The following is a 22,267-nucleotide window of genomic DNA, read 5'->3' as shown; positions in this document are numbered from 1 at the left end:
GTTCTCACAAATGTTCATCCGTCAGGCTCCATCGCTTCTTCATAACAACCTGAAAAGCACACCGGGGGGGGGGGGATGGAACACAGGTAAAAGCAACAAAAGCAACCACATGTGCCTTATCCTTATCTAAAGAAACATCACGTATTACTTTGCACCCTATGTTGATATTGGTGGAAATCAATCACATCAGGAAAATCAGCATTTGGGTAACAGGCAGGAAGCTTCGTGGGGTTTTGTAAAAGGATAAAGTCTTGCAATTTAATCGAGAAATAAATGGTACATTTAAATATGATTCATCTTAAGTTTTGAATTGGGAATCATTTAGCAACTTCTGGTAATAGTTTACCTTAACAATCACTTAAGGAACATTGTCTTCTTAATGACTGACTTCAAGTGAATAAATAGATACACGTCAGCTTAATAAAAATAACTTTAGTAATAATAATATTTAATATTTAATAATTTCCTTTATTGTCAGTGCACAACATATGTACAATGAGCTTGTGTGATACATTGCAATTTATAACTTTTAATAGAATATATATGTGTGTGTGTGTGTGTGTGTGTGTTTATTTGTGCTGATAAATAAATAAATAAAGGGAGACTAGTATAGATCTATTTCAAGCTATTTAGCTCTCATCAGCTAGCCATACCCTTACTGGGATTTGAACCTGGGCTATATTTAGTGTCACAACTCCTGGTAAGCCCCAATTATGGGAGGAAGCTAACTGCTTCCATCATCTGTCAATCGGCTCATCACAAGAGTCCATCACGACAGAAACCCAATATTTTTACTGTTGCCTTTGTTATATTTGTGTTTTTTTTAATTTGTGCTGATAAATAAATAAAGGGTGACTAGTATAGATCTATTTCAAGCTGATGAGAGCTAAATAGCTTGAAATAGATCTATACTAGTCTCCCTTTATTTATTTATCAGCACAAATAAAACACACACACACACACACACACACACACACACACACACACACACACACACACATATATATATATATATATATATATATATATATATATATATATATATATATATATATAATTTAGATATATATATATAATTTAGATATATATATATAATTTAGATATATATATATAATTTAGATATATATATATAATTTAGATATATATAAAAATTATATATGTGTGTCAGGTTCAGTAAAGGACAGATCTGTTGAAGTTGCATATAATCTATGGTTTTTGTGTGAAGCAGCTAACTGAAGGCAAGGGGAAGAAAGCACCATTGTTCTAACATTCTGTTTTTCACAGGCCCGTATTCATATCTCATCCTTGTTGTTTGCAGGAGAGGCAGATGTGAACCAGAACAATGGGACCTCCACTAAGAGCAGAGCGGTGACAGACTCCAAGGGCACAGCGGATCCAAAGAATGCCTGGAAGGAAGCCAACCCAGCTGACACAACTGGTCGCCCCCATTTGGTCCGCCTCTTTTCCCGAGATGCCCCAGGCAGAGAAGACAACACCTTCAAAGATCGGCCCTCTGAATCAGATGAGCTACAGACCATTCAGGAGGACAGTGCAGCAGCAGCAGCTTCTGAGAACTCGGATTTGATGGCTTCACAAAAACGCTCCTCTTTCCGGCATGGGTCCAAACTTGCAACTGCAAGTACCATAGACCATGCTAGACATGGATCTCCACGAAGATACAGGGAACCAAGTCTACTTGATTCTTTGGGCAGATTCTTTGGCGGTGACAAGCATTATCCGAGACGGGGCAAGGTGAGCTCAGAGGAAAGGAGAACAGATTAGCAGCAAGAAATCTAAAAGGAGGGTGGGAGAAAAATCACAAGAACTGAATAATCTCCAAAGAGCAAGAATTGGCTTAGCCAAAAAGGATGTTATGTATCGAGTTCTAATGCAATGTTGGTTATTAGTCCAAAGTTTAAAATAGTGTATGAGAAAATATCCCTACAAAAAATATAATACCCTTGAGTTGACTAGGAACATTGTCTTGTCCTTAATTTTCTAACTGGATGCCTCAGTTTTGGTTGTCAGGATTTTTCAGAAGTCAGGATCTTTGTTGTTTACTTGTTGTAAAACTCTCCCAATGTATATTGAGAAAGTTGTTAGTCTTCTGTTGATTTCCCACACCCCCCCTCCTATCACACTGCTTGCAGAGTTTCTGAAAGCCTGGAGAAGAATCCTAGAATGTTTGTAATTTGATGCAATACTTCTATGATATCTTTCTATGCAGTGATTTTGGTTAATTAAAGTGTATTAGTTTAATATCTGTTTTGTTTTTGTTCCTGTGGGCAATTCCATGGCACTAGGCAGCATTAGAAGACTATTGCAATGCAGAGCAAATGTGAAATCCGGTCAAATATTCTCTTTTCCCTCAAACAAAATGAAAAGTATGGCAAAATTAGACCAGGTCTCTATTAAGTATATTTTACTGCCCTTTTGACGAACATCAATTTTGTGGTGGAACATGAGAAATAACTATTCTTACTTTTGAGTGGGGATGTTAGTGGAAAATATCATGCCCCAATGTAAACAATAGGAATGGGTATCTTAATGAGGATAAAGAGAAAGCAAAACGAAGACGCTGAGATGCAAGAAAAACATTTGTTTGCCTGTTGTTTCATCTTTTAATGTTATATATCACTGTAATATTTTGTCTAAATCATTTCATTTTTGGCCCTTCTAATTACTTCTTAAATTGCTTTCTGGTTGGATAGATTCTTTGCAGTGTAGGTAAAGGCGCTAGAGGGCCAGCAAAGTGTAGAACATGACATTTATATGGAAAAAGTCCAACCAGTAGCATGTCCTGACCAAACTGGAAGGCATTCCTTAACCTATAGCCCAAACAAGCAATGCCAGTTAGTGTGGACAATGTTGAGTTTGCTAATGGCTCAGCAGTCTTAGGAGCAGCAAGGCAGTTGCTTATATTGCCATAAGAAAAGCCATGTTGATGTATTTTATTCCATTCTATATCTTTAGGCAAAAAATATCTTTTCTCTGCCACTGTATCTCTTTATGTGCTCAACGATTGATTTCCACAATGTAGATTTATATCTACTGTCCATAAGTTAAATTCAATAGTGGTTTTATTGTTGTTGCTTCGCTGTTCTGTTTCAAATCTTATTATGGGGGAAATAAGGAAGCCTTAAGATATTTTAGTGCATCTCAGTACTAAACACGTCAGCTGGGATTGGAGAGTAAGAAACTTGGCACACTATTGAAGATACAGGTGACTATTTCTACAAGTAATTCTTTATATCATGGTACTTGGCAGCCAGAACTAGGAGTTTGGGTGCTATAACTCTCTTTTTTAATAGGATGTTGAATTGCTTCACAGTCTAGCTCTTGTAAAGGGGACTCACATTATATACTGGACAGCCTTGAAAGAGGAGAGCAAGAAAGTTACTGCAAGAACAATCAACTGTAGTTAAAAAAAACCTCTCCTAAGATTCTTTTTCAGAAGAATTTTGAAACTCTGTGTATTATTACAGTGTTGCCCAGGCTGACCAATGGCCCCTGTTGTATATACAGAAACGTTTTGAAGTGGCAAAACTGACTGGTATGGCATGCTTGTAAAATTACCTATTTATGATCAATGAAAAGAACATTATGATAATCAGTCAGTCACGATTTTGAGACACCATCGTTCACAAAGTTTTCATTTCAAGCACCTAGTGGTAGGGAATTAAATCTGCTTCAAGCTGTAGATGGCTCTGTATTGAGCAATAACTGCTGTTTACCTTTTACAGTGGATTTGTATATAGACAAAAAACAGTTTTGTATGATATATGATTGTTTTGCATGGTTGATTCATAGCTCACAGTTGTTAGTTTCCATTGCCTTCACTGATGCATTTCAATCGTCACAACCTAAAACTCAGTGCCTCAAGGACAGAAACTAAAAAGCTATAAACAGTTCCAAATATTGTCTAGCTGGAACAGAACATCTGCTTTTAAATGCTGGACTGTCGGTATTTGAGACAAAATCATTAACAAATGGCTATGCCATTGTGCAACAGTGTTATTTATTCTCTGAAATAATAATGCTGGTAATGAAAAATTATCCTAGGAATCCATTCCGGGAGAAATTCAATGCTGGAAGTTAATTCAGTAAGTGCTATAAACTTTTGTTAATACTATATGTGCATGTTTATGCTTTTAGGAAAACATAGAATTATTATCATCCTAGACTTTCTTGACTTTTGTGAGTGGCAGAAAAGGATTTGTCCATAACTATGTCAGAATAGCCCGAAATACACTGTATCCCTCCTATTAAATGTGTCTAGATATTGTATATAAATAGTTAACACAAACAAGCACTGTAAATTTTGAAAGCATCTTGAAAGTGAAATCGTGCTGCCCTTGTATTGCATTTTGTATTCAAAGAAGAACATTTCTTGGCAATGAGAATCACGAGGGAGCATACGCTCTGTCAATCCTGAGAAGTAATTCAGACAAGAAAAACACTCATGAGTACACACTCCATCTTTATTGTAAAGTTACATTAAGAGAATTCTTGCCTGTCAGTATCTCCCCTCACTTTTACAGTGCAAGAAGCTAAGAAGGAAGAACCTTCTGAGGTGTTTATCATGCATCTCTTCCTTTTGTGGGCTCAGCTGCCTCTTATCTTATCATTCTTCCATCTCACACCCAAGGTTATTCCCATATACAATGTACTCAAGGACCTCTCTTCAAATGGAACAAACAAACTAAAAGTATCACCATATACCTCTGTAAAACTTCAGATCCTATTTACATGAAAAGTATTTTGGATTTATAAAGTTATAAGACCGAAGAGCTTCTTGAGCTACCAGAAAAGTTATCTAAAGTCTGTTGGAAAGGATTCCCAGAGTTCAATGTAATTTAGGATGATGGTTAAATCCCCTCCCCAAGCAATGCAATCCTAGTTTATATAACTGATCTGCCCACATCAGTGAATGTTGGAATGCAGCAAACACAGTAACCCTTTTGTCCAGAGAAGCTGCTGACATTCAGTGAAAGAGCATTATAAATTCTTCGCAGAGGGACATTTTCTTATTAATATCCAGGGATGAAAAAACACAATGTTTGAATAATAATATGCTTTGTTTAAAGAGAGTAGGATGGAGGAAAGCCTGAAGAATACTTACTTTGTTTCTACCTCCTCTTCATTATTGCAGGATGCAGATTCTCTTGTTGTTTAAGAAATGTGAAAGGAAGGAATAGGAAAATAATAAAACGCATGAAACTGAATATATAAGTATAGGCACCTTTGTGGCAGGACACAAATCACCTATATATCATCTTAAATATATGCATAGTGAGAAATTACAGTTATACAAGATATACAAGATATACAATAGCAAAGTTGGAAGGGACCTTGGAAGTCTTCTAGTCCAGCCCCCTGACTAGGCAGGAAACCCTATACCATTTCAGACAAATGGCTATCCAACATCTTCTTGAAGACTTAATAGTTGAAATTAATAGAGAACAATCTGAGGGTTGAAATTGTTGGTCTGATTGTCTTATAAGTTGACCCCAAATCACCTCTATGACATGTTTTTAGTAAAAATCAAGTAACTGCAACGTTAATAACCACATTTCCAAAGAAACCCTATTAACTGAATTTTATGGAATGGCAAAGGATAGGCACTTCCCCAAAGATGCTTTTCACCATTAAGGAAGAGCAATTTGTCTAAGATGGCTATTTGTACCTCAAATGGCAACCTCCAGTCAAATGGTTTTGACAATTTAAAATGAATATCCAGCTGACACAGAGGGGTATTTTTACAAATAAGTTTTATTAAAGGAAGGTCTCACGCAGATTTTAAAAACTACAGAAATGTAAAATAAATAGAATAAAAAACAGATTATAAAAGGATAGAATAAAAAGTGAACAATAACAAAAATGGGAAATGGCTAAAGAAACCATTTCTGATTTTTCTTTGCAGCTGTTGCAAGCATAGCAATTATCACTTCCACCTTCCCATATTGCATAGCTGCTTTCTTCCCATAAACTAACTTTTTTTAATCAATACATCCTGAAATCAGCAGTTCATTTTTGTTCATTTTCAGCAAAACCACCATAAAAGGTTTCCAGTCTTTTATAACAGTAATGCAGTTGTCTCCTTAATTAAACAATTTAGCCATTTCTACAAACTCAAGCCATTTACAATACATTCCTCCATTATTCATGTTTCTATAGTCCAGCACCGAGATATTTTTTGTTGTTATTATAAGCCTGTTTAGTTTCAAAACTTCTTAATTCCAAATAATAACATTTTATAGAATATAACTGGGGGGGGGGGGATAATGCACCTAGTGGCAAACATGGTGTTTAAGCAAGCATTCACCAGGATTCACTGAAGTGAATCATACATTATCATATCAAAGAATCAGTTCAATGGACCATTTTAGAAAGCCGGATTAGATGCTTGTGCCATTTGAAAAAATGATTCTGTTTTCATGATAGAACATAAAATTATTTTTTTACGTCAAAGTATTACCTTCTGATACTTTCTTACTAAGATTATTATTTTATTAACCATTTAAAATTAGCTTGTCATTAACAGTTGACGGGATGGTCAACAGTTACGGGATGGTCCTGTGAGTTAGCGACACAGAATGCAAATGCACCCTTTTATGGCATGAAACTTTGAGATCTTTCATTGACCTGATTATCAATAGGTCAATAAATAGGTCAACTTCTAAATAACTTACTGAGAGCCAATTTGGTGTAGTGGTTAAAACACCAAGGTAGAAACTGAGAGACTCAGTTTGATTTTGTATTTTATTTTGTAGCAGTTAACTGGAAGGGGTGGATTTATTTTCTAAGTGGCACCGATTCCTTTTGTAAACCCAGAATAAGACCATTTAAACTGCACTCCAGAATGGCTCCAGATCGGCTCCAGATTCCAATGAAATGTCAGCGTCTAAACTGTTTCAGTTTAGCAACTAAATTGCTACTCAGGAGCTATGCACTGGTGAAAACATACTGGCATTTTTTAGGCTTCATGACCTAACAGACACATTTTTTATTTAATGTAGCGTCTAAATATTTTATATAATTAAATTCTCAAAAATAAGTGCATCTAAAATCGATGGAAATATTTTACAGTTAAGCTTCTTATTGACATTTGGTCAATAAGAAACTGGACAGGAATATTTCAGGAATAAAAAGTTTGGGTTTTTTCCCCTCAGAACATATGTTAGATCATTGTAAATATGAAATGAATGATATGTCACATTCAGACGATCATCTCTTGATTTATTAACCTAAAATTTTCATTGTTCTTTCGTAAATACCTTCCATCCTTTACTTCTCTCTTTGAAACAAGCCTTGAGTAAACCAGAGAGTCCTTGTGTTTCTATCTGGGGTATTCGGAAGAAGCTAACATCGCATATTATTGTTCAATTTGCTTCATTGTTATGAATCTTATAATTGTAATTTATTGGTTCAACAATTCCAATGATGTCCGAAGTTGTGGTTCACCAGGGACTTCTTATTTAATCACAGACCACTCAAAGTGGAAAGTAAAATGTAATGAAGCAAATACTTGTTTCAGATTAATGGTAATAGCTATAATAGACTGTACTTTCAGTGCAAGGTATTTTGAAAAATTAGCCACATCAATAGGACCTTTTCGTTTTCAATCTTAAGTCTTTCAATATGTATATATATACTTTCTGAAAGAAATGATGTACTGTGACTTTTTCTTCTTTCAAAACTTTGTTGTGTCTATAAAAATCTTGTCGATTTTGTGCGACTGAGATATAAATTGTAGCATTGTAAAATATATAATCAACGGTACTAGCTTTCCACAGTCTGTGATTATCAACATGATTTTGTTTCAATATTTGATCTTCGTAAGCATTGGTAAAGGACGTCTTAAGCACCTTTCTCACGGCAAAATGGTGTACTAAGTAGTTAATACATTGTTAATACATTAACATCTTATGTTCATTGTCATATATTTTCATACTGTATTCTGTTGATCGGGACTAAGAACGATGTGGGTTTTGAAAGATAGCTGATTTGAGGTGAGAAGAACACGAAAATGTAAAATATATAACTGTAATAAGCTTTGAATAAAATGGATTGTGTTAAAGGGATCTACAGTTCGGCTCAATTAAATAAATGAATAAATAACCCTTGGAATGTACACATCGCTGATATGTAATAATTCAGTCTTCAGAGATTACTACAAAATGTGCTTGCCTCTTACTGGATTTTTCTATAGTGTTCTCTATGGAAACCACTCTTTTCTCCCACTATAGCCATAAATTGTGCTCTTAACTACACTTACTACCATCCAAACCCAGCTGAAAACCATCATTTGGTCTTCTAAAATGTTCAGAGTTGGTGAAATGGGATCTTTAGATTTGCAGATCTGCAGCAAACAGAGAATCCTAGGACATGGACCTTTTGACTGGATTTCCTGTTTAGATCAGTTCAGATTCTGATAGGTTCAAACTGCTCTTTATTGGGGTTAGTGATTAGAAGAAATGAAAAATAGAGGGGAAATAACATTTTCTGCTTTTAATTAGCAACTACCCCACTCTCAACATGCAACCTCTAAAAATTAAATCTGAGAAAATATATCCTTGGGCAAAAACAAGATAAGATTCTGCAATCACATTAGCTGACGTTTGACCAATGTTTTGGTATCAAGAAAAAAAGCCAACTCTCTAGCTCTCCAAGCAAGCATGGGAATTAATCTTTTTTTTTTTTAATTAAATAGCAAGCACGGAATTCTCTAAAGAAAACTATGGTATAAGAAAAAATATTTCTGTAAACAACACTATCTTTCATTAAGATTCCCTTTTTGAGTTGAATCTGGGGATTCAAATGTCCTGCAGCATAAGATGGTAGAATTCATAATAGGGAAGTATTGAATATACACAAATGAAAAACTCTAATACTTCAGGGCATGATTCAAAACAAAAAACTTTTAAAGAGAAAGTCACATCAACTGAAGTTATTCTTTTTGCTTATAAACAGCTCATTTGGAATCTGCTAATGTTGACACAAGCCTCTGAACAATACTTGAAATGTTTTCCAGACACCAATATGAAATTTGGGGGAGTAGGACATGAATAGGACATGAGTACAGTGCATAGGATCGGAATGTAGTCATGCTTTCCTGTTACTGTTGCTCAGCAACTGGTAGAGCAAAGCACATTATTACTGATGTGGCTATACAGCCAAAGAGATTAGCTTTAGCCTCCCTCAAATTTAAACCACTCAAGATGGTAACCATTATTGTATTTTTGAAAGCAACGTCCACTGGCTGGAGGTTGTCATTTAGGCAAATCGCATGACAAATTCCAATCTTTTTTGCTTTCTGAAGCCAAAAATCAAGATGTTCAATCAACAGTAAAGGAGAAAGAAGGAATTTCAACTACTAAGCACAATTTCAAATATACGATGAATTTGACTAATAGCTGCCCATATGCAGGAGAATACTATAGATACAGCTTTTACATATTGACCAGTGGTTCTTAATAAGTCTGGTAGTCTGCAATAATATTATAGGCTCAGGATTAAAATGTGTATTTTGTTATAAAAACTATGCACAATACCATATATTTTTTTTGCGCAATACCATATAAAAAAGCAGGGTGAGGATTCCCTGCTCATCCCAAAAAGTTATTTGTATGTGCCCAATTGTTTATGTTGTATATTTTTAATGTTTTGGATAATAATTCCAAACAAATATATGGGAATGCAGCATATTTTTGTCCACAACGGTTCTGCCTCCAGTTCTCTAGTCATGGACTCTGAATGGTCTAAAAGACCCAAATTCAACTTTTTAGTTGAATGAAGCTTTCTGTTGTAAAAGTGAGGAGATACCTACCAAAATTTGAGAGCACAGAACTCCATGCTTTAGTTGCCAATGGATTTCTGATTTAATTTAGGCAACTTCTTGAATCCATGGCTTGGCACTTTGATCTCTTCAGGACTGCCTTTTCTAGCCAATTTTGACCCAACCCATTAGAGCTAGCGGGGAGAAACCGCTCCTACCCCCACACTTTGGGAAAGTTCAGAGAGTGATGCAAGGGGAGATTGCTTTACTACTTGGTCGACTGACTGACTGATTAATTGATTGATTGGTTGATTAATTGATTGGTTGATTAATTGATTGATTGGCTGATTAATTGATTAATTGACAGATTGAGTGATTGATTGATTGACTGACTGACTGACTGATGGATTGGACTGGTAGATTAGCCTCTTTGGAGCAAATTGTCTGGCTCACTCTTTGCCACTTTTCCATATATTTCTAAAGAGCGAGATTTCTTTTTAGAGCCTTTCTCTGAACTGAACTATTGGCACCATCTATTTTTTTATATTTGTTGTGTTGCATTTTTATTTTTATAATGTGGTTCTTTTTACATTGTATTTTTAATTGGAGCTGCCCAGAGAAATTCTCTTATTGAGGCAGCATATAAATAAATGCATAAATACATGTTTCTACTCAATACTAAACAGTGTTTACCCTTTTAGGAAGAAAAAATAATAATGCAAAGCAAACAAAATATCCCCAACATACCTCAGAAGAAAGTCATCCTCTTACCTATCTCAGTTATATATTCATACGACCTAACTCTGGTAAGAACTGTTGCAATTAGCACTGATCAATGCAGCCTATTCATTTAAGTCCTATTCAGTTTTGCACCATGTGAACTAAACATTGCTTCTGATAATGCATCCAACAGGGACCCACACGTCATATGTAAAAGCACCAGAAGGCAGGACAAGAAGCAATGCATGATGCCAGTGAGTGAGTGTGCATTGGCTATAGCTGAAAATTGTTAATCAGGATGGCCCACAGCCAGTTTAAATCTCTCCCCGTTAATGTGCAATTAGAAAGAGAAGCAGGAAATACCATTTTCTTTAATGATGTCCATGGGTGAAGGTAGCATATGCAAGTATACGCCTCAACTTACAGCTCTTTGTTTAGTGACCATTTGAAGTCACAGCATCACTGGAAAAAGTAACTTGTGACCATTTGTCATATTTAATGACTGTTGCGGCTTCCACATGGTCACACGATCAAAATTTGGACACTTGCCAACTGGCATGTATTTCTGACATTACAGTGCCGGGATGTGTGTGTGTGTTATGTGATCACTTCTGACAAGCCAAGGAAGTAGGGGGGGGGCAGATTCACTTAACCGTATTGCTGAGTTAACAACTGCAGAGACTCACCTGACAACTGCCACAAGAAAGATCATAAAATGGGGGCTAAACTCAGTCAACAAATGCTTAGCAGCAGAAATTTTGAGTTTGATTGTGGTTGTAAGTCGAGGACTACACTGAGTTGAAACTAACTTGGGAAAGTAGTTGAAAACTTCACCCAATGTAGAAATTTGCAATTGAATGTCTGAACAGGATCCATTGTAACAATCATGTAATATTTAACAGTTCTGTTTGCAGGCAGATGTTCAGGGACAAGTTATGAAAATCATAACTACATAGGTAGTGCATCTGAAAAAACTGAACTGTCCCATATAGGGACTTTGCAAGAAGCGTTTCTCTCAAGCTTATCACTGTGGGAGGCAGTCTTGATGAAAATTCAGGGCCTTCTCAGTAGCTACTCCTAGGATTTGGAACTTCTTACCCATGAGGCAAATTTGCTCTTTCTTCATTGTCTTTCCAACAGCAGACAAATATATTATATTCAAGAGGGTTCTTCTACTGTCAATGTATTTATAAAAACACTATTTTTTTTATGTTTTCGTCTTCAAAGTGTTATTCCCACACTATGGCAGGGTCCACTTATGATGCTTTTATATTTTATGTTTTCAATGCATACAAATTACATAGGGTAACTTACAGAAATTAAACTACCACCAAATTTAACATATTTGAAAGTCAAAACATGCACACTTACAAAATTCTTTAATAAGAATTGTAAATCTAGCAGAGGGATAAGATGGCTTCTACTAACATTTAATGTTACCAGAGGAGAAATTGTTTGCTAATAAAGGGATATCTTTGCCCATGGCTAAAATACTACATAGAAGAATATCATTCCCAAGTAGGAACAAACAAGTTTAGTTTCAGCCACTAAGGAGGCCTTTTACCTCAACCAGAGGTGGTATTCAGCAGGTTCTGACCAGTTCTGGAGAACTAGTAGTGGAAATTTTGAGTAATTCAGAGAACCAGTAAATATCACCTCTGACTGGCCCCACCCCATCTATTCTCTCCCCCCCCCCCGCCCCAAGTCGCAGCTGATTGAGAAGGAATGGGGATTTTGCAGTAATCTTCTCCTGGAGTGGGAAGGGAATGGAGATTTTATAGTATGCTTCCCCTGCCATGCCCACCAAGCCACGTCCACAGAACCGGTAGTAAAAATAATTGAATCTCACCACTGACCTCAACTACATAAACACATCCAGAAGGATCTCTCCATCAAGACTGACAGGTACTGGAAGAGAGGGCTCCTGAGGAAACTTGAACAAATACTTTGAAACATGCCCAGGAAGAAATGGGTAGCAATTGCAGCCCTTGTAGAAAGATATGATATGATCCTGCCTGAAAGTACCCACCTACAATCTTGAAATTGCATTCTGGAACAGAAGTAGATTTCAAAGAATCTCCAACAAACAGAGTGGGTTTCAATATTCCAGTTTGGGTACACCTAACACATGTATTCCAATAATCCAATTTGACCTTCTCAGGAGCATTTAAGCTAGCGTAACTTTATTTGGCTCTTTTTGCTGGCACTCATACTTTATCTTTGTATAATTGCTTGTTTTTTTCAGCACCATTTTTGGGCAAAAACACTTTTGAGAGATCAATTAAATAAATATTGGCTATATTAAATTAGAAAGTGGAAGTTAATTCTGGAAAGAGTAAGTCCAATCAAACACAAATATTGTTCTAGATAATGTCCAATGCAAAGGGAAGTGATAATTCTCTAGAATAACACAGATAACATCATATTGAGTGGTGGATGCTTCCAATTGATTCAAAAGAGACATTTTAAATCACACAGCCACTAGAAAAATGTGGTTTCTTTAAGGGGACCACTGAGAAAAGATGCAGCTCCTTTAAAAATGTGCTGTACTTATGCTTTCACATATTCTGAAGCTTCTCTTCTAAGTCATCTCAAAGTATGCACAGTCCAATTATATAATACAAGAGCTTTAAATATGGTCTGCAAAAACATTGACTAATCACTAAATGGAAACAAAGGTTCAAGATGAATGTACATCGTTGCTGCCAGCTAGTGGTTTATCATGGTTCTTCACCCAAATTTAGTAACCTTACTAATAAATTATAAATTGTTTATAATTTTCTAGTTTGACTAAATATTGAAATAAATATTATCAGAAAAATCTTCTGAAATAATAGTTTTTCATTACAGGATCTTTTAGCATTCTTTCATATAACTAATTTTCTTTCACTGAGTTTCAGAACTTCAATAGTTCTTTAAAAATCATATTACTTGTAAACCCATAAGATAATAGGAAGGACTACACTTTTCAAAATAAAAAGGGGGTATTACAAGAATTATTACCGGGCATAAATTGTTGATAGTCTGAAACTGTCTGTGCTCAAACAGGACTTATCTACCAACCTATCCTATTTCATAGTGTGCTTGGAAGATTAAATGTATTCTAGTTTAATATTCAGTTTTATCAAGAGTATTACAGTTTTTGAATTTTATCACATTTGTAAGTGCAAGAAGTCCTGGTTTGAATACATAGTGCTCCCTCCCTCAAAAATAGGATCATATGTTTTAAATAATACAAATTTTATCTGATTTTTTTTCTTTCAGTTCTATTTCTTATTCAATATGTGATTTTTAAAAATATATGCTAGATATAACAAACAAAAACAACAATATCTTCTTCATAATTTAAAGACGAATACATTTACTGTATTCTAACCTTGTACTGCAATTATTTGCTCGATTTTCAAAATGTGCACCAAAAACCTTTGCTACACGTTGCAACAAGCCCAATTTTCATTGTGGAATCTAATACAAAGGTAAATATTATTTTATGTTTATGTATAGTAACTATTTGGATCCTTTTTTTTAAATCTGCAACCTTTTTTCTTGCTTTTGTCATAACCAGTTTATTTTAATAATTGTTTTAATTACATTTTGAGCTTTTCTTTCTTCATTGTATAATCGCTATCATTTGTGTTGGCAGTGTAGGACGTGTATGTCTGTGTGTCTGTGTATCTGCATGTCGATTCACCACTAAATACATTTTTAGAAAAAGACAAAATGTTAAATTTCACTGAAATACAAGTAGACTGGTAGGCATATGCAACTATCAGTGGCATTTGCTGGAGAACAGCACAGCAGGCAAACATTGCATATGAAAAGAAATAAGGCCAGGCTGCAACTCTGTAATTATTTACAAAATCATCATACCTGTGGTGAAAATCATACTTTTTACTTGCAGAAGACTTAAATAGGCTCAGATTGCCCATTTCAAAAACTCTATCCGAAATTGTAATAATGAAACTACAATTGTCATGGCGGAGTTCTTCCTGAACCAAATGAGATGAATTTCTCAATATACTCTTGGTATGTAATGTACTGCCCAGATAAAGAGCCTTACTAATAATGCAATTGCTTTGGCACTTCTGGGATCTTCTGTTAATGGAACAAAGCAGATTTTCAAAGAAACTATCCCAGCAGTGTTTTTTTCCCCATGCTATCTTTCCCCTTAGAGTAACCGGTTTCTGTTCAGATGCAATATAGGTATTATATTTCCCAGGTGTAGGTACTAGAATGACAGTGATTTAAAGAATACAAGAAAGGGCCTAAATATAGCCTTTTCCAACCAATAGTTTTCAGAATTTGGGATTATAAATGCTGTTTTTTTTCCTGCCATCTTGAAAGATATCCAAAACATAGGATTGAAATTGGAGTGTACTTTATGCAACCTATTGGTCGTCCTTTCTCAATGACAGGAAATGTCCATTATTTGTATCTTAAATTCTTACTTTTAAAAATGTCTTTTTTCTCACAATGCCTGTTATCTAGCACTGATTATTTACAAAGTCCTGTTGTTTTAGTAAGATTTGACAGGGAAGCGGTGCTGGATTCCCTTGTAGTTTTAACTGACTAAGTAAAGGGCCCATGGCAGTTATATCCGTGACCCGTCAAAAGGGCGAACGACAAAACCGCGCCCGACTAAACCGCGTCGCTGACATCATCAATGCGGTGACAACAGCCAGCGCAGAGAAAGAAGGGCGCTTTAAATAGCACGTTGAAAGAAAGCCGATTCAACTTAAGGTAAGGGTTAGGTTTAGGGTTAGTTTTAGGGTTAGCTTTAGGGTTAGCTTTAGGGTTGGGTTAAGGGTTAGGGTTGGGTTAAGGGTTAGGGTTAGGTTTAGGGTTAGGTTAAGGGTTAGGTTTAGGATTACTGTATATACTCGAGTATAAGCCTAGTTTTTCAGCCCACTTTTTGGGCTGAAAAAAGCCGCCTCGGCTTATACTCGAGTCAGTGAAAAATTTGCCCGAAATGGAGGAGAAAAAGGGGCGGGGCCATGCCGCTGGGTGACACTCGTGAATGGCCCAGTGCCCCTGTGAGTTTCCCCTCCCTCTGTGTCAGTTTGCCGCGCAGCGTGCACCGCACCATCCCCCCTCCTCACGTTCTAATGTAATGCAGGGCTGTCTTACGATTCCCCTTCCTCCCCCTCCTGCCGCTCTGCAACGATGTCCCACCTCCTCCTTGTTATGGCAAGCAGCCACATAGCGATGTCCCACCTCCTCTGGTACAGTGATCCAATGATAGGAATCACTGTGCCGTGTGTCATAGGAGGCGGGACATCGCTCCCGCGGCTGCACGGGACATCATCATCACAGCGGGACATCAGCATCATGAGGTGAGTGAAGTATTTCATTGAATACACCGCTAGTTTACTGTTTTTCTTTGAAATGAATATTCAAAAACATTATTGGTATCTATTTTTATTTTTGAAATTTACCGGTAGCTGCTGCATTTCCCACCCTAGGCTTATACTCGAGTCAATAACTTTTCCAGTTTTTTGTGGTAAAATTAGGTGCCTCGGCTTATATTCGGGTCGGCCTATACTCGAGTATATACGGTAGGTTTAGGGTTAGGTTTAGGGGTAGGTTTAGGGTTAGGTTTAGGTTTAGGGGTTAAGTTTAGGTTTAGGGTTTATAGCGTGCTTCTGTCTCTGTGCTGTTGTTGCCCTGTTGATGACGTCAGCGACGCGGTTTAGTCGGGCGCGGTTTTGTCGTTCACCCTTTTGTCGGTGAACCGTTATATCAGTGCCATCAGTATTGGAGAGAAATTAGTTACATAGCTGCAACTTATATAGTAGGTTAAGAAAAGCTCTACCAGTTGAAATACTGTCTTCTCAATAAGTAACCAAGGTCCACAATGTTCATGCTTCATTTGTTCTTGCAAATGCATCATTGATAATACTTCAATAGCAAAAACTCAGAATAAGGCTTTGTTTGGCACGAGTCAAAAAATGAGCAATTTAATTTTATTCTTCAATGCATTTGTCACGTCTACACAACTCTCTCATATAGCGACTCTGGGGCATAATATCATAAAACCGATACATAAAAACCGTTAAACACCTCTATTTCGATTGAAATTTTTTAAAAAAACCTAAGATTTCAGGTAACCAGAACTGAGTGGCTTGTGTTTCTAAAAGAAACCAAAAAAGGTAACAACTATACTTTTGATACAGCTACAAAGATATTGGAGAACACACAGCTTTCAGATGTCGGAATCAATTTCAAGGATAAGAAGAGCCCTCCCTTTGTAGCCCATCTTCTTTAAGAGAAAAAGGGGAAGCCTGGCGGTTGAAAACAACAACAACAACAACAACAACAAAGCTTTACAGCCCCAACTTTCTTCTCCATTCCCCCCAGTACTTTAGTTAGATGACTGGCAGGTTTAAAGAGCTTTCAGTCCAGAGTCACAACACCACTCAGCTCTTATCTACTAGCTTTTATCTACCTGAAAGTGTCTGGTTGCCTTGGTAATTCTTGTTGCTTAGTTACAAAAGCTGGAGATGGAGATGGCCCTCCCGTCTCCTGTGTTTCAGCAGAACTGGTTCCCCAGGCAATTGAAGGCAGTCAGGATTTTTATTTATTTATTTTTGATGAAGGCACCTGAGACGGAAGTGTGCCAATCTTATTTGTAAAACCAAATCTGTTCAAACCAAACAAACAGACGGTAAGATGGCCACCGTTCAGCTTGAAGCTTCCAATTACTGAAGTCTTCCCCCAACCTGGTGCCTTCCGGATGAGAGACATCCCAGAATTTCTACAGCGTACATTGAGAGAGAAAAAATCCCACTGCAGCAGGTGCAGGCTGGATGTTTGTAGGAGTCCTCTTGAGTTTCATTTTCATTCATGACCAGGGTGTATCTCTTTTTTTGCGTGTGGTTGAAAACTGGCTATTGGAAAAGGAGATTGGGATGTTTAAAATGAATTAAAAATGGAAAGTCTTTCTCCAGAGAACACTCTGACTTGAGAACCACTAAGCATTGTTAGGTAGTGTTCTGTCAACAAGTCTTCCTTTACTGGAATAAAGCAGAAATGGCAGAATTTCGAAAAGTTTTAGTTTGACATTTACTGCATTTCCAATCTATGTTTTCCTTCCTTTCTTTCTCCCTCCCTCCCTTCCCTTCCCTCCCTCCTTTCCTTCCTTCTTTCCTCTCTCTCTTCCTTCCTCTCTCTCTTCCTTCCCTCCTTTCCTTCCTTCCTTTCTCCTTCCTCTCTCCCTTCCTTCCTCCCTCCCTCTCTTCCTTCCCTCTCTCCCTTCCCTCCCTCCTTCCCTCTCTCCTTCCTCCATCCTTCCTCCCTCCCTCCTCCCTCCCTCCTTCCCTCCCACCCTCCTTTCCGTCCCTCCTTCCTTTCCTCCCTCCCTGACTCCCTCTCTTCCTTCCTTCATAAAAAAATCATTTTCACAGCATCTGAGTGATCACTCAAAAAAGCCAGTCATTCACTTGGTTTTAAAAGGACGTTTCTTCCATAATTTCGCATTTTCTTTCCACTGACTCAGTTTAGTTTACCATGTGGATATGATTGAATTGCATTTGCGGAGTTGATAAAAACTATTCCAACTTGTAATGGTTACTTGAGAAGAAACATTTTCAGAAATTTGAAGGTGATGGTGGAATAACAAAAACCATTAAGTCTCCAATCTGCTCACAGAAAGCCATCTGTGGAATAATTGGTTCAGGATGAAGAAGAATAACTTTTAACTAAAATGCAGCACTGAAAGTTGTAGTCTCCTGCCACGCAGTCAGAGCCCATTAAAAAATAAAAACTTTGTTTAATTCTAATATTTGAAGCTCAATAGATGTAATTGAGAGAGCCAGATTGTATTTTTGCTTGTACGGTTTTGATCTCTCACAGAATATTCAAATCTGTGTCTCTGCCTCAGGCTAATGTTTCACAGGCTTCTTCCTATGTCTCCAAACATTTATCTAATAGGCATCTTTGAACAAGATGGGTCTCTAACATATCCTTTATCCTGGCCTATTAACTCAAATCTGTGCTGTGGCAACACATGATTCAGGATGTATTAAGCAATTATGACCGTCCAGCCAGAGCAAAAAAGAAAGTATTTTTTAAAGGAAGCTGTCTCTTTTCTTCCCGCATCAAGAAAAATCTGCAGTGGCATACACAATCAAAGATGGTGCTATCGTGAATGAAGCCAGTATATTTATCTACCCCATTTGTTCCTTCTTTTTTAAAAAAAATTCTCACCACCCAGCCTTGGATATAAATTGTAATGGATTCCCATGAGGATTGATCTAAAGAGCCTCATTTTCACAGACCTGTAGAATTTCATCTTAACAATGAACATCAGAAGAGACAATGGACCATCTGATAAACAGTCGACATTAAACATTGGGAAGTTAGCAGACTCTAACAGGAGGTTCCACTAGAAGACCGCCAAGGTCCTTTCCAGTTCTGTTATTCCATTATTCTCTTTGGGACAAATCTTTCCTTACAGGAGTGACTGGATCAAATCAGTGCTGGAATTTGCATTACCTACAGAGGTAGAATACTATCAGTTTGAACCAGTTTGCCCGAACTGGCAATAAAAATGCTACCGTTCACCCAAACCAATAGTAAAAAAAAATGCTACTGGTTCAGGCGAACCAGTTTTTCCAACAATCAGCTGTGACACATGATTTATATTAGCTAGAAAGCAGGATTTCCCCCTCACTGTTTGCTTACCTTTACAGATGCGCTCTGCACATGCGCGGAAGGTCCTGTGCATGCGAGGAGGCATGTGCTCACATTGTTACCAAACTGGTAGCAACTGTAAGTGGATTTTACCCCTGATTACATGTTAACAGAGACATATTTTTTTAAAAATAGAAAACTATAGAAGTTTTCATAAAGAGCAAGCTACGTATTTTAATAAACAGAATTTTAAAAACCTAAAAACATAACTGTGTAATTTTGAAGTACTTTGTGAACTTTCTTTCGAAGCATCTGAGATCTATAATGACAAGCCAGCATTAGTGGCAAAAGCAAAGATGACTCATTCAGACACTATATTCAAATTTTAATGTAGGTCTTCCTGCAACTAAAGGTAAGTATATGCATATTTTTATGATACCCAAGAAAAGTTCATGAAATTTATATTCTAAAATGCACACTCTTTCATATATTATTTACTGCGCATTGTGTCATATTTTTGTGTATAGTCTTCCAGGTTACAGGCTGAAGGCAGGGAGCAGAATCAGGAGTTCCACCGATATACAACAATGGGAATTTTTAAGTTACACAAAATTCTTCATAGGGTGGCAGGTAGAAGAAAAACTGTACAGCACATATTTTAAATCCCTCCAGATTGGGCAGCTAATCATTCTTAAATAAGGAAAGTGATTTCAAGAGAGGACAGTGTCCTACCCTCCGTTCGCCATCCAAGACATCAAGTAGCCCTTCAAATGAATAATTGTATGGATAGCTACAATCACACTTCTCCAACTGCTGATCTTTATGTAGCCAAGATGACATATTAGTTTTGAAGATTTGCAAAACTAGATGCAATATTATGGAGGAGGAGAGGATGTACTACTTGCAACGCTGAACAAATTCATTTCTTTCTACATCATTCTGTGGAGATTCCATTTGTCCTTATGACCTATCTAGTTCATGGTGTGATACATGAAGTCAATTACAGGTTGCCTGTGGCTTAGGGCTGTATGCTCCATGTTCCTAGCAGCTGACATTATGTCAAAATAGCCAAAAGCAACATTTCCAATATTTAGGTGGTATTAAGGCTGAGGATTGAAGAGACTTGCCCCTGGGAGGTTTCCGTTGTCAACCTTAACTAAGCACTCCCAAAAGAAAATCACAGTAAGGACAAGAATTGGCTGTGTCCCTTGTTAGAATCTCACAGCATAAGCTGCAGTGGCACAATGGTTAGAATGCAGTACTGCAGGCTACTTCTGCTGACTGCCGGCTGCCTGCAATTTGGCAGTTCAACTCTCACCAGGCTCAAGGTTGACTCAGCCTTCCATTCTTCCAAGGTGGGTAAAATGAGGACCCAGATTGTTGGGGGGCAATATGCTGATTCTGTAAACCGCTTAGAGAGGGCTGTAAAGAACTGTGAAGTGGTATATAAGCCTAATGTTATTGCTATTGGTATAAGCAGAGGGCCAACTGAATGTATGAGTATGTGTCTGTGTGTATATATATATGATGTATGAGTATGTGTATGTATATGTGAATAGAAATAGAAAGAACGTTCATTATCACTAGTTTAACAACAGTTTTTTCTTATAATTTCATACTTCATTTTTGCCATGCATGTTTTAAACACCGATGCCTAAAGACTTAAAGACAATTAGGTTTAGAGTAATGCTTGGTTTAATAAAAGATAATGATTTGCTAACTTCTTCTGGATCATGTTAATCCAGCATTGCTTCTAAAAATTTCAGTGGAGATTTTTTGTGGAAATCAGTTCTCACAAAATACAGCATACAATACAGCATCCAGTCACATTTTAAATGTTCAATCATGCCCAGAATTAAGTGCTACTGGTGACTTATTTTTCATATGTTTACATACTTTCTGTATTGAGTTTAAAGAGGTGACCAACTCTTAAATGGCTTTCTGTATCTACCCTGGAATTTAGAGGGCCAGGGAAAATAATCCATTTGGCTAGCCTCATCTGACCTCTCTCTTTTTATTCTTTTCTACTCAACAGAGGGTTGGAAAGGTTAATTGGGTTAAGAGGCTCATGACTCTGCCTGTCTCTCAGCAGGATAATTCTCTGGAAACAGAACAGAATGAAAACAATGAAATTTGGTGTGGCAGCAGAAGCTAGCAAAAGAAACCTCAAGCTTTAAACTGGCCTAGATCCAATCTTGGGCTGTGACGAAAAGCAATCCAGAAAAAAATTCTCCCAATATATCCTGATGGGAAAATAGGTTGGGTAGAAGCTCAAATTCCCTCTGCCTTGTTCCATCCTGTTTTACGTGGCTTAGAGCAGGCATGTCCAACCTTGGCAACTAAACTTGGACTACAACTCCCAGTTCCCCAATCTCCACAGGCCTTAAAGTTGCACATCCCTGGCTTAGAGTGAAACTTGTGCAAGTTCCTGGTGTACACATATACACAAGCATGCAGATGCAACATAAGGGGAGAGCAGAAACATAGATACTCATAGAGGCACAAATTTGTATTCTACTTGATTAAGTTGATTAAACCCCAGATAAAGTTAGATACACATTAATGCAACATAGGCATTATTTACCTATTAACATTGCTAGCCTCCCAGAGTCTCCTGAGGGGAGATGGGCACCAAACAAATTTAATAAATAAATAAATGAAATATTTATGTACATAAATAAAACTACAGAGACCTCGTACAGCCATTTTGCTAAAAGAGTTGGAAGGAGTTCTGTATTCCATATCCTTCATATCCTTGCAATTGAACAATAGGTAGATACATGGAGGAAACTGGATTGCAAATTAATAACAATATACTATATTTGATATGCATACAAACAATCTCAAATTGCTTGAACTTCAAGAGAGATTTTTGAAGAAGTTAAAAAAAAAGTATTTGCTTGGAAACCGGAAGAGTTATTCTTTTCCAAATGAGTTCTTTCCTGTCCTTGGAATTAAAGCATAAAGAGTTAGTTTTGAAAAGAAATGAGCTTTAAGAGATAAATCAATTAAAGCATCTTAGCAATAGCCTCTAAATCAGGGGTGTCCAACCTTGGCAATTTTAAGATTTGTGGACTTCAACTCCCAGAATTCTCCAGACAGCACGTCCCTTGCTATAAATGTAATAGTCATTGGAAA

At 37.0% G+C, this 22,267-nt stretch overlaps 1 protein-coding gene across 1 annotated transcript in view; it reads left to right on the top strand.

The window, feature by feature from the left end:
* The window catches only part of MBP (myelin basic protein), a 152,562-nt gene that overhangs the window by 115,979 nt on the left and 14,316 nt on the right, over positions 1 to 22,267 (top strand). The window contains exon 4 of the mRNA XM_087707336.1: positions 1,319 to 1,752. Within this exon, the coding sequence (XP_087563462.1) occupies positions 1,319 to 1,752 (434 nt within the window). The remainder of the gene's footprint in view (positions 1 to 1,318; positions 1,753 to 22,267) is intronic.

Source organism: Thamnophis sirtalis, unplaced genomic scaffold (assembly GCF_051295495.1).
Source record: "Thamnophis sirtalis isolate CommonGarterSnake01/CBP01778 unplaced genomic scaffold, rThaSir2_p1.2 scaffold_2, whole genome shotgun sequence".
Classification (NCBI taxonomy): Eukaryota; Metazoa; Chordata; class Lepidosauria; order Squamata; family Natricidae; genus Thamnophis; species Thamnophis sirtalis.
The sequence above is the reverse complement of the archived record's forward strand: the minus strand, read 5'-3'. Positions and strand labels throughout refer to the sequence as shown.